Source organism: Ornithodoros turicata, chromosome 6 (genome assembly GCF_037126465.1).
Source record: "Ornithodoros turicata isolate Travis chromosome 6, ASM3712646v1, whole genome shotgun sequence".
Lineage (NCBI taxonomy): Eukaryota > Metazoa > Arthropoda > Arachnida > Ixodida > Argasidae > Ornithodoros > Ornithodoros turicata.
The window spans coordinates 50052346-50065218 of NC_088206.1; the positions used below are offsets into that span (position 1 = coordinate 50052346).

At 44.8% G+C, this 12873-nt stretch overlaps 1 protein-coding gene and 1 pseudogene across 3 annotated transcripts in view; both read left to right on the top strand.

The window, feature by feature from the left end:
• The window catches only part of LOC135396653 (intermembrane lipid transfer protein VPS13B-like), a 107968-nt gene that overhangs the window by 21325 nt on the left and 73770 nt on the right, over nt 1-12873 (top strand). For all 3 annotated transcript variants that reach the window (XM_064627742.1, XM_064627741.1, XM_064627743.1), the window contains exons 15-19: nt 630-809; nt 5352-5557; nt 8455-8701; nt 9480-9703; nt 10596-10908. In XM_064627742.1, the coding sequence (XP_064483812.1) occupies nt 630-809; nt 5352-5557; nt 8455-8701; nt 9480-9703; nt 10596-10908 (1170 nt within the window). The remainder of the gene's footprint in view (nt 1-629; nt 810-5351; nt 5558-8454; nt 8702-9479; nt 9704-10595; nt 10909-12873) is intronic.
• Nucleotides 4037-4533, top strand: LOC135397453 (protein GVQW3-like; annotated as a pseudogene).

Here is a 12873-nt window from a genome sequence, read left to right on the forward strand (position 1 = left end):
ACCCACTTGTGACCATTACTGTCCGACTCTCACATGATGTCATGTGGGATATGTACATAAGACGTGGGGCAAAGTGCTTATGTAGTTGCAAGCCTTACACGGTAAAATGTCAGGCTCATCGACGACACACGGCGAACCGGTGACTGCGAGCGAACGCAATTTACCCTAATAAGAAGATAGCAGTGTGGCGGTCTGTTGACTGCGGACGTAAAAAGCGCGACGTTGCCACAGGCTTCAGCATTAGTGTGTTGACGCTATCCACTTTTCTGAAGGACCGCAACGATGACACCAACACCGTAGTATAACTCTTAGATAGAGTTAAAAGACCACCTGGTCCCTGGTTGCCGTTTTACATATTTCCTACAACACCGAAACACATTGAAACCGAAACTGCACGATGCAGTAGTGGCGACACTGCTCGCCGGGGACGCGAACCACAATAGCAAACAAACTTGTAATGGGCAAAATGACTCTTTTTAGTGAATCGTTTCATTTGATTGTTTTTTTTAGTGATTTGTTCAAAAGATTCGTTCAGTGATTCAGTGACATACCAACACCACGTGACACAATGATGTCATCCGGTTACTACTACCTGTAGCTGAGCTCGCTTATACCTTTCCTCTTTCTAGCGAGACCAAATTTTATTCAGCTGAGGGTGCGTGGTTTGGCCCTCAACTTTGACCCAACACTAGAGGTCTGGTTGTCTGACCTTCCAAAAGTCACTCCTGCCTACATGAAACTCCCGAGTGATTATTTCTCATCCATGAAGAATGAGAGTGGAACACATTCCTTATCGGATGAACTGTCTGGTAAGTTAAGACTTTCCTTTGGGCGTGTTGATAGTGCGAGGGTGGATCAAATATAAACGTGACTTTCATTATATATATTTTTATTTTTAGTAAGAAATAGACCAAGTGTGCATTATTTTCTACATACCGTATTTACTCACATAATTTGCACACTTTTTTACCAAAAAAATGACGCAAATGTTGGGGGTGCGCTAAAAAATCACGCTAGACATTAACAAGACTACTTGTCTGCAAAATCTGTTAAAAGATAGGCATTCAGGTGGAATAATACAGTAGAATCTTGATGATACGAGTCTCACGGGGTAGCGGATAACATTCGTTATCATCCGAGAATCGTATCAAAAGAATTACACCAAAATAAAATTTAGGCAATAAAATAGACTGTGACTGTCCATTTTCCATTACTGTTAGTGAAAGTGGTCGGTCGTACTGATTTTCTCTCTCCGTTTTTGGCCAATGCTGCCGAAATTTGCGAGATAATTCAAAAGGCCAAGCGCGTGCTTTCCACGCTTTTTCTAAATGCGGGTTTCTGCTAAAGCACGTATGCGTTAGGTTAAGCCACCTTGCGAAATGCTGGCACGTAATGTTGCCGGCAGTTTTCCCGGTATGTTCCCTCCATTGTTCTCCGAAGCCAGTGCGATGTCACACAGCTTCGCGGTTTATTGTTGCGAGGGGGGTAAAAAGGTCAAAACAGAGATAAGGTTCAGTGCCATGTAATTCCTTTGATCTTATCTCCTCCACCAAAGTGACAGTCATTGCTTGCATTGCACTGTACTGTGCATCTGTACCATTGAGGTCGTTGGAAATACCAGCCCTAAATAAATACCAGTCGCGGGATAACGCAATGATGTCTCACACGAAAGTAGGGGTGCGCAAATTACGCGAATTTTTATTTTCACAACTTTTTTACTGAAAAAGTGGGGGTGTGCAAATTATGCAAGTAAATATGGTAATCTCCCGATGAAGAAACATTTTTCCCAGCGGGCGGCAGCATTTTGATCCCCTCTTCACAACAAGAAGTGGGTTGTATCATCAGCCAGTTGCGCACAAACTCCTCCACTGCGCCGTCATCATCGAATCGTTGCTCTCCAAAAGCCTCTTTGAGTGGCCCAAACAGGTGAAAGTCAGGGCTATAGGGAGGGTGTTCCAGTGGTGCATGTGACGGCTGCAGTGTGGGGTCTGGCGTTGTCATGGAGGAGAATCACTTTACGTGTTGGTTGGTCACGGCTTTTGCTGCAATAAGCAAGTTTAGCCTCTATCAAGAGTTCGTAGTAATACGCAGCATTGATGGTGCGACGATCGTGCAAGAAATCAATGTGCAAGATGCTGTGCTGGTCCCGAAAAACAGTTGCAAGCACCTTGCCAGCTGACAGCCAAGCCTTGGCTTTGGCGATCATGGCTTTCGTTTTCAACCTCATCATGGCCTTCCACAAATTCCTTATGCCAGGCAAACACACGCGGCGTTGACAGTGTTTGATCCCCGAACTGTGCCGTCAATCTGTGTAGAATTTTGGTGGGTTTTACACCCTCACGAGCGAGAAACTTTATAATAATACATTACGCAATCGACGGGTGTACCTCCTTCTCAGACATCGTATGACGCACTACTGAAGAAATATAACGAGACCGGCCGGCTTCTCATGTGACTACTGACCCACCTACCTAGCACGTGCACAAGCAGCAGCGCGCACCAATTGACAGAATGCGCTCTACAACAGAACTCTCGTTTATATTTTATCCTCCCTCATACATGTCAACTTCCTTGGTAGCGCCAAAATACAGGGACGACACAAGACAAACACATACACGGTGCCATGCATGTGTTCGTCTTGTGTTGTCCATGTATTTTGGCACTACCAAGGATGTTTCTGGTGAGCCTCTTGCATCCTTGTTACTATTGCTAGTTGTGTCCTCAAGTGTGAGCACGCGTGAATTTGCTGTGATTTGTGTTAATATGAATTTTGACAAGATACACAACGTGCATGTGCCATAGCCACACAGCTTTATCTTGTGTGTGTGTGTGTGGTAAATGGTGCAACATGCTAAATTTTCTGTGGAAAAATTGACTGATGTGATACCTTGATGCACACTAATACACATGCGAGTTTATTTAAAAATAGTGTTGTTGTGGCCTTGCCTCTTCCTCTTTACATGTATTGCACATTAGAGCAAATATTGTGTTTATTATTAATGTTGCGAAGTGACAACTACATTGCAGTTGTGTCACACTTGAAATCCTGCACGCAGCACTAGACAAAGTTAAAATATGCTAGTGAAATTCATGCTGATTTCCTTGATCTCTGCTTGTGATTTCTAGTATGTCCCCTTTATCTGTGGCAGCATGCACCACAGCCAATCGCAATGTGCATATGTCTATGCCTTTTGTGTTGAATCGTCTGCTAAAGAAAAGTGGGACTTTGCAAGTGCTTTCACCATCTCCTCCCTGTGTATTTGTAACTGTTGTGAACAGCCCATTGATGATGAAGGGTGGAAACAAAACCTTGCTCACCTGCTGGTTTCCGCACATCCACCAAGATGTTGGGATTCGGAAACACAAGCTTTATTGTGACGATGATGAGTATGAAATTCGTCTCACAGTTTTTATGCTTCATTATTATGGACCAGTAGGGCTTGTTCCACAATAGTGAGAGATATCCAGGTCAACACACGCATACCTGTGCTTATCAACCACATCTATCCTGGTGAAGTAGGCTGAAATTAGATAAGAAAACGAGACTCCAAAGAAATCACATCATGACATACAAACAGCAACTGTGAGAACTGTGAGAATGATTAAGCAGTGTGTGCTAGCCATTGCAAGCGATCAGGCATGATTTAGTAGACATTTGCATTATAGTGGTGCTAGATAAAGCATGTATATGTATAGGGGCTCTGTGTTGCACTCTAGCAGGCACACATGTACTGCAAAACATGAGGTTTTGCTATGAACGGCATGGGTTTAGAAACGATTTGTACTGGAAACTCGCGTCCATATTGTTACGGCGTTGGCGATCGCTGTAGAAGAGGTATGAGGTGTCTTCAAAAAGGCTTCTTCTTTCCCGCATAAACCAATGAAGTGCGTGAGGCTTCCTTCAGTGGAGATGTGGAGGGGACACTTATGCGCATGCGTGGACTTTTTCCCGCCCGCAGAAAGCGTCAGTCGCTGGCAGTCGTCCTATGAGCGAGGAGGGGCAGTGAGCGCTCGTCGGATTCTAGTAACCTGTAAAATGACGGAACAACATGAGCAGCGATATTGCATCAAATTTTGCCAAAAGCTTGACGATACCCAAGTGGAAACCATTCGCAAGATCCAACAGGCTTTCGGGGACGATGCCATGAGCAACTCAAGGATGAAGGAGTGGTACAACCGCTTCAAAGACGGACGCACATCAGTGGACAGCGAACCAGATGCTCAGGCAGATCCTCAACAAGCCGAAATGAGAGTGTCATTAAGCAAGTGCAGACTTTGGTCATAGAGGACCGTTGTATCACAGTCCGAGAACTTGCGATCGACATAGGGGTAAGCATTGGACACGTACATTCAATTGTGACCGAGGATTTGCGCACGAGGAGAGTGTCCGCGAAATTCGTACCGAAACTGCTAACAATGCAGCAGAAGGAACAGCATCTGGACATCACACAGGACATGCTGGAGAATGCAAACAGAAACCCAAATTTTCTAAACACTGTGATTACTGGCGATGAGTCGCGGGTTTACGGGTAAGACCGAGAAACCAAGATGCAGTAGGTGGAGTGGAAACATCCGACATCCCCGAGGCCAAAAAAAGCACGGCAGGTCCGCAGCAGTGTCAAGGTCATGTTGACCGTTTTCTTCGACTCCCGTGGGGTGGTGCATCACGAGTACGCACCACAAGGCCAAACCATCACGAAGGAATACCACCGGGAGGTCCTTCGTCGCATTCGTGATGCTGTGCGGTGCAAACGACCAGATCTGTGGGCAGCAGAAACTTGGCAGCTCCATCATGATAATGCACCCGCCCATTCTGTGCATCTGATTCAGACTTTCTTCGCCAAACACAACATTCTTGTGGTTCATCAGGCTCCCTACTCCCCCGACATGGCACTGTGTGACTTTTGGCTATTTCCCAAGCTGAAAATGCCGCTGAAAGGAACCCAGTTTGAATCCAGAGAAAACATCATGCGGAATGCAACGACCCGGCTGATGGCCATTCCAAAAGACGCGTTCCAGAAGTGTTTCCAACAATGGCGCGAGCGCTGGGAGAAGCGCTGCATTCCCAAGGAGACTACTTTGAAGGAGAATAAGGTTTTGTACCTCCAAATCAATAAATGTATTTCCGCCGACCAAAGGTTTGATACTTTTTGAACACACCCCGTAGATGGGTGCGAGGATTTTGGGCATTCATACTGCTTGATCTTGAATGTTTCTGTTCTGCTGTTAGGCATGTAACAAGATTAATAAATCACAACAACAAAGGTCAATTGCTGGCCAATCAGCTTGCTGAATGTAGGTTCTTCAGCATATGTAACAAATTACATTTGGAAACCTTAACGACTATGCAGGCAGTTCTTTGAGTGGAAGCCAGAAGACTCGGCAACTTTCTGAGAGCCGTGCTACCTCACCACTGCCCCAGTCACTTTTCTCACCCATGGTTAAGAAATTTTCAACGTGTCCTGGTTCGGAACCTGAGCCAGTACCCCCCTGGACAAATAACTTCAGGTCATTGTTGTTTGGCACGTATCATCATCTGCGCACCTTCTCTGTGCAGGCATGTGTTTCTTTTTCCTCTTTTTTACTGTGGATGCGTTGTAGCAGCCCCAGCACCTTCTTGAAATTAGGTCTAACCAAAATACGGTGAACCCTCGTTAGTATGACCCCCGTTAATCTGACATGCTGACATGACATGTGACCGTTCTTCTTGGGAACCGTTTTGCCGCCATGTAAATCTACCTTGTTCGTATGACAATTCGCTTAGCCAGCAATGACCAATATTTGTATCACGAGTAAGGTCAAACACTGTAAAGTGCTAGTTAGTGCCTACATAACCCGTTTATTTAATATATCTAAGCACTTTTCGGGAGCGAAAGTTGGCCAAATAGAATGTCGTACAATGTCAAACATTGTGGTGCTTGTCTCATACACACAATTCCTGAGGCGACTATCACTTAAAGCATGCAGGAGGCAATTTGATTGGTATTTCTAAACAATGGTCTTCCTTGTCATATGCACAGTGTTGTATTTGTAGCTGTATTTGGTGAATTCATGTTCAGATTTGTCCTATTAAGTTGTTTAACCGCAGGGCATTTGTCTCAGTGTATGTATGTATTCGTACCAGTGTAACCTCCTATTCATAATGGTTTTGAACTCGGAAGCCATTAACAGTAACAGTAACTAGCCCAATAAAAAAGTGATCTTGAATAAACATAACTGCAGAAGATAGGCTGACTCGCCTTACCTGTAAATACCCAAAATTTCTTGCCACCATGTTGTTGCAGTGATTCTTCTTCTCTTCTACGTCCCTGGCTGCGTCATCCACCATGTGATTGGCCAGGGCTAAACTGTTGGCGAAATGTGGCTATGTTCCCTAGGTTTGTCCCTCTAATTATTATGACCGCTGCACTTGATGCTAAGACTACCCAAGCAAGCAATGGCCAATGGCAAAGAGTTGTATGACAGCTGGCCAACGACTCCTTCGGCCAGCCAACGTTGGCGCAATGTTGCATAGTGATAGGCAGAGCGATGGCAAGCTGTCAGCCACCGGACAGATCCGTATCAAGAAACGAGCTCATTGGCCAAACACTTGCCAAACACTTGCCAACTTGCCAAGCACGGCTATGTTGGCAGGCCAAGGTCTTGCCAAGCTTGGTCCAATCTTGGTATGTCGCCTTGGGGAGAGGGTAATGCGAAATTGTGTAGCACTGCATAAGTTCTATTTTGCTTGACCAAGTGAATGTCTCAAACCAAAAGCAGTAAGAAACAGCGGCGTGATATTCATGGTGAGTTAATACGACAAGCAATTCACCATTTCAGTTTTGTTTGTGCACGCATCAAATTAGACTTAGACACCTCACCCTTCATTTTGACTAACATGCGAACAGGACTCGAATTTGTGGAAGCTCGCGAGACAACCTATGTAGAGTATATGTTCTTCCTAGGGAAATGAATGCAATTGCTTTCTTTGTGAGCTGTTTCCTCCTAGTGGTCTCGGGCATCTTGCGAGCTTTTATGATTATCCCTCTCTTTACTTTTATTTTTGCACATTGAAACTTCGTGCACATTGTCCGTAGTGGGAAATTTTTGTGCTTTAGAACGCCGTGCTCATGCCTGTTGTGGGAAATACGAGCAACAAATGAAATGATAAATCGTTGCCTTACACCGTGAGATAATTGAGTATGAATATAAGCGATGCTGCAGGAATGCTTTGGTCTGTATCTTGGCACAAGCTTGGCACAATGCATGCTGGCCAGCGCTTGGCAAGTCATTGGCCAGGGTACAGATCCGTATCAAGAAACAAGTTTGTTTGCCGATGGTGTACCAACCAAGGCCAGGCAGGCCAGCCTAACTAATGCCAAGCTTGGCCCAAGCTTGGCCCAACCAACCCCAAGGAGAGGCTGCCACATAACTCTGCAGAGGGCGACACATGTTAAAGTAGGCTGACAAGGTTTTGGATGAGTCCTGATGTTGTTGACCTCTGCATTACGCATAGTGCTTTTCGAACCGCCAAAGTGCTGAATTGCTCAAAAAGGGTAGTGACCACGGGACCAGGTCACACAGTGCTGCTGACGCACACAGTGCTTTCCGAAAGGCATTGGCATATTGGTTCTGCCCACAGGTCGCCCGATAAAGCTGCGCATAGGGTGCGTGATGGTAAGTTGAGGGGGCCCAACATGTAACTGTGAAGGACACAAGCGAAGCACTTAAGGTTGCACTATTATTCTCTGAGTAATAGGACATTTATAACTAGAGCCTGAAGTTTTAGGGTTTAACCCGTTTCTTCCCTGAATTTGCACCCCGAATTGAAGGTTGAAACCCGATTTTTACCCAGCAAACTGCTCTCACTGACGTCTCACGTCTATAGGAATGCACACTAACTTGTTTTGCAGCAAATGCAGTTACATCACCATTTGTACCAAACTAGTACAGTTAATTTGAGTAACTGAGCCCGATTTATCCCCGAATTTAGCATACTGGAAGTTTTTCCACCCGATTTCGCATGAGTTTATAGCACATGTTTATTTACCCGATTTTTACACAGCACTGCTGATTTTTGCACTGCTGATGATGCTGTTGGCCATTTAGTAAACTTCATTGCTAATAATTGCTCGAAATAGACATTGGTAACGGACTCTTTCAAAAAATAAATCATCATAACTACGTTGGCTTTTATTCCGTGTAGCGGTCCGTCCAGAGCGCGTGTTTCTCGTTTCGCTTTATATGACCAAAATCCATGTGAACGGCGGTGGTCATATTAACGACGGTTCACTGTATTGGGTCACTTAAGGTCGTGATGAGATTGAATTTGAGCTTCAGTAGTCTGAGGTCAGAACTGGAGCTTCACGTTGCACTCCTAAAACATTCACTTCCATATAAAATTTTTAAATTTAGATAATTATGTGCAGTTTAAATTTGAATGTAATCTTCAGTGTGAACCTAATTTCTCATCAGGTGTATGTTGGTGGCATCAGCTTACTCTTTCCAAAAACACCACGTCTCCTGGAAGTCCAAGAAACAGATGACGACTGCAATGCCTCCATTTTACGGTGTTGGAAAGAGTTAGCACAGTTATCGCTCAACTGTCAAGTGTCATGTGCCCTTCTCCCAGCAGTGACTATTATGTCCTCTGGCTCTAAGGCAATGTGGAGCATCAACCCCTCTTCATTACCATTGGCTGAACTCCCAGACAGTTCTGCTGGTAAGTTATGTACACATTCACTGCCCAAGGTATAGAAATGTACAAAAGGTAAGTTAGTGGATTCTTGTACACATTTTCAGAGAAGCAGGAACAAAAATGCAATCTGGATGTGAGTTAACAGACTGGAGAAACACTGAGTCACAACTAACAGTATTTATTGAAGGAACAAGACTGGTAGACACATGGGGTACCTGACAGCAGATTAATGCCAAGAACTGCTACAGGCATTAATATAAAATGACCAGTTGCAGTAATGATATGGACAAAGTGTTGTTGATATTCAACCATCACACAACCAAAAGTTGTGCTATGCAATGAACACCAGTGTGACACGACAGCATGTGGGCACCTAGCGAACGGGACTCATCAGAGTGATGCCACATAACGAAAGACAGTGGTAAAGAATTATTTCTGCTGTGCCATCTTTTGGCGGTGGCTAGAATTTGAATGAGACTTACAGCCACCTTACTTCGTAGCTTGTTCTATAAGCACCCCCTTTTGAGTCAAGCCCAAGACCCCCTCCTAACTTGAAACCTGGGGTTTCTAAAGATGTAGTGCATAGGCTGCTGATATCTAATTATAATTGTAAGTGGCCCGTGCAAGAACACATACTGCTCTCTTCTAGTTCGAGCTGGTAATTATAGTTAATCCACATCTGATGTAGTTGATGCCCTATCATGAAAGTTGGGTCCTTTACTTCATTTACCGATTAATTCATAGTGCCAATTCCATACATGCAAATGATTATATACACAATCTGTCTCTTTCTGGTGATTAGGAGAGAAGTTTCCCTGGTCAGTGCAGCTGTCTTCAGTGGCAGCATTTGAAACTAAGGGACCACATGTCTTGTATGCCCTGAAGCCATCTTCTCTCTCCTGCACGGTCGCCCTATCCCTGGGGGAAACCTCCGAGGGAGCCAGCCAAGGGTGTACAGGACCGCAACTGCGGCTTTGTGTACATCTAGACGTAGATCCCTTCCACCTTAGCTTTTCGAAGAAACAGGTGAGATTATCATTGTTTAAACATTCAGAGTAATTACACACAATGAAAAAAATGAAAGGAGAAAGAAATACTCGTTCCAATTCTCGCTTGGACTGCCACTAATATGCTTCTCGCCTACCATAGTCTGCAGCGATACAGACTAGCCATGCAGACTAGTTGATGGTGGCAGTGGAAATCGTCATGTCTGGAAACAACGTCGAGGTTTCCACGTCTGACAACTCTGCGATGTTTAATTATGGGTCGCATCTTTTTTTATATATCAGTGCTAAGTGACGCGTTGCAACTGAATGCAGTGCGGGGTGTAGTTCCTGCGTCGTCTAATAGGTGGCAGAGGCGGCACCAAGTTAGTTCCAAATCCATGCCCATGAGATGTCTACCTACCTGTCCATTCAGACAGCTTCTCTTGCACTGAGAACACAGCCCATATGTTAACATTATGCATGTTTAGGGCCCTGTGCTTTCGGGTTTTATGTTTTTTGGAAATCGGAGGGTAAAAATTGTGCTGTATTTCAGGATTTGTAAAACGGTGAAATCAGGTGATATCGGATAGAAAAGTAGATTTTAGAATCGAAAATAAAAAACGAGCGCTTCTCGTACTCTAGATTGACATAAGATGCGGAACAGTGTGCTGAATGTTCAGTGCTTAGTGTTCTTCAGTGCCCGTGTTGGTGGCTGATTTGGCACTTTGCAAAGTTTGTTGTCGGGTTTAACCCTAAGTAGCGATGATGCAAATCGCGGGGGGGTGGGGGTGGGGGGTGACAACGAGTTTTACCAGGTTTTACCCTAAAACACAGGGCCCTATGCATGTCGCACATACCTAAACAGAGGCATAAGAGCAGGTGTTGGTTGTGATGCTTGCTCAATACTTATTGGAGCTTCCTCGTCATTCCAGGTTGACAACGTTGGCAATGTAGTCCGCCACTTCTTTGCACTTCATCACAGGCTGCTGGAAGCTATGGCCTGGTTTAATCGCAACCCACCCAAACAGCAGATTGCACCCACAGCCAACATTTCATCTGAAAAGGTGAAGCGTGTAAGCAGGACCTTGAGCCAGACAGAGTCGGAAGAGCCTAATGCATCTTCTTCAGTGTCACCTCCTCCATCAGCAGAATGTTCCAATGTAGCTCTCTCACTGTGGATGCAGTGGACCTTGCCAAAATTTGGATTGAATCTGTTTGGGAAGGAGAAATGTCTCACTTCTCAGGGTATGTCACTGTCAATGTTAATTGAGGTTCTGTTATCATGGTATGCTTCATCAGTTTGACATTAATGGTAGGAAAAGTGGCATTTGAACCGAAAGTAACATTTTTGTTGCACCAGTCATTTCAATAACTAGTGGCATGCCATGAGGTTGACCTCGGCTTCTGTCACATATGTAGGCCAACATTGGTGTGCATAGGTCTGCCCAACAGCAGATCATTAGCTTGGGTCCTTCCACTTTTCTAAGCTTTGCATCAGTTTGTGTCAGTTCTGGACCCTGTAAGCTGTAGCAAGTCATGACAGATTGAAAAGAATGTGATAGAGTAAAAAAATCCCTGCATTTCTACGTTGAACACAGAATGAAACCAATTGTAAAGCACAACCAAATGCAGGTCAGAAAAATGGTAATGGGATGTGTACTAATGTAATGCAAAGACAATGCAAACACTGTGCAACTCTAATTTGGTGACCATTCTGTCAACATCATAACTAAGGCCCTCAGTTTTCCGCAGTTCCGCAAAATCTCTCGGAATCCTTCGTTTAGCATGGAATTTCGTGGAATCCCATATTTTGCTCGAAATTCTTAGTTTTGCATGGAAGTTTGCGGAAATCTGATTGGGTCGAAGGATGCGATTGGCGCGATGTGGATGGTTATTACGTGGTCACGCATAACACTGTCAGATAAACTGCTCCAAGGTACATGTGACCCTGGAGAACTGTCAGCACTTATGTTGACAACAGTGCCATCCGCGTGACCCAGTCTAAGTACTTTCGTTTCGCACGGACAGCCTGTGTATCTGTGTATCTTCTGCCGCATGTTCCAAATAGTGCACATTGCCACGCTTCTTGTTTGATAACGATGGTAACACGCGGCCGACATCAAGGTCAAGGACAATCAGTGCTTCATGAACTTTTGTGAGCAATGTGTCTATGGCACAAGCCATCTACGTTGCACATGCTAAGACTGACGTCCGAACCTTGAAAATTCGCGTGGTCCCTTCTTGGTTATTCCCTGCCATGGGCGGATCCAAACCCTCGGTTTGTCGGGCATAAAATGATTGTAAGCCCCAAGCCGGAGCATTCAAAGAGCCAAGTGTGCTCTTGAGCTCATGTCAGCAAGAGATCAAGTATTCTACCCATTGCAAAGCAGTGTTCGGCAAAAAGGTTGCAAGTTTACTGAGGGCAGCTAAGGGTCAGCAAGTTTCTTTCCACAAGGTGTTCAATGCCATGTTTGCATTATGGGGCTATCTGAAAGCCGCATCGCTGGAGAACTATGTTGCCCTGATGAGGCAGGAAGGAGTAGAAGAGGAAGAAGCTATCCACTGGCAGGAAAGCTAAAAAGAGACATGCAGCTCAGAAAGCACAAGAGATCCTTGAAAACAGTGAGAGCTGGCAGTTCTTCAAAAGCATGAGGGCCTTGGACCCACTACAGGTCAAGTCTCTGTCACATGAACTCACAGAATTCAAGAACATTCCAACCATAGAAACAGAATGTTGAAACCTCCTGGCAGAATGGCTACTTTGTCTGCAGACAGCCAAGGACCTGAAGTCTACGGACCGTGACTTGGCTCCATCAGTGCCTAAGCAGATCAGTCAACCTCCTCAAGCCTTCAACATAATTGGGTTTTGGAACGGAATGAGGGTGCTTGCTCCGAATTTAGCGTCTATTGAGATAAAGTATTTGTCAATTCCTATAAACTCTGTAGATGCTGAAAGATCTTTCAGCAGGTATAAAATGATTGTAGGCGACAGATGGCATTCCCTGTCAGTGGAGAACACAAAATATCATGTAATGCTGAGCCACAACAGTGCTTTAAATCTGTGATTTGATAAAATATTTTTTGTTCCCACATTATCCAAGCAAAGTGTTTCCTGTTTCAAGCAGCCACTGACTCCTTGCCGCGGAAAATCGCGGAATTTACAACACAGTGCCGCCGAATTTTGAATTTGCTGCAGCACAAAACCGGGAG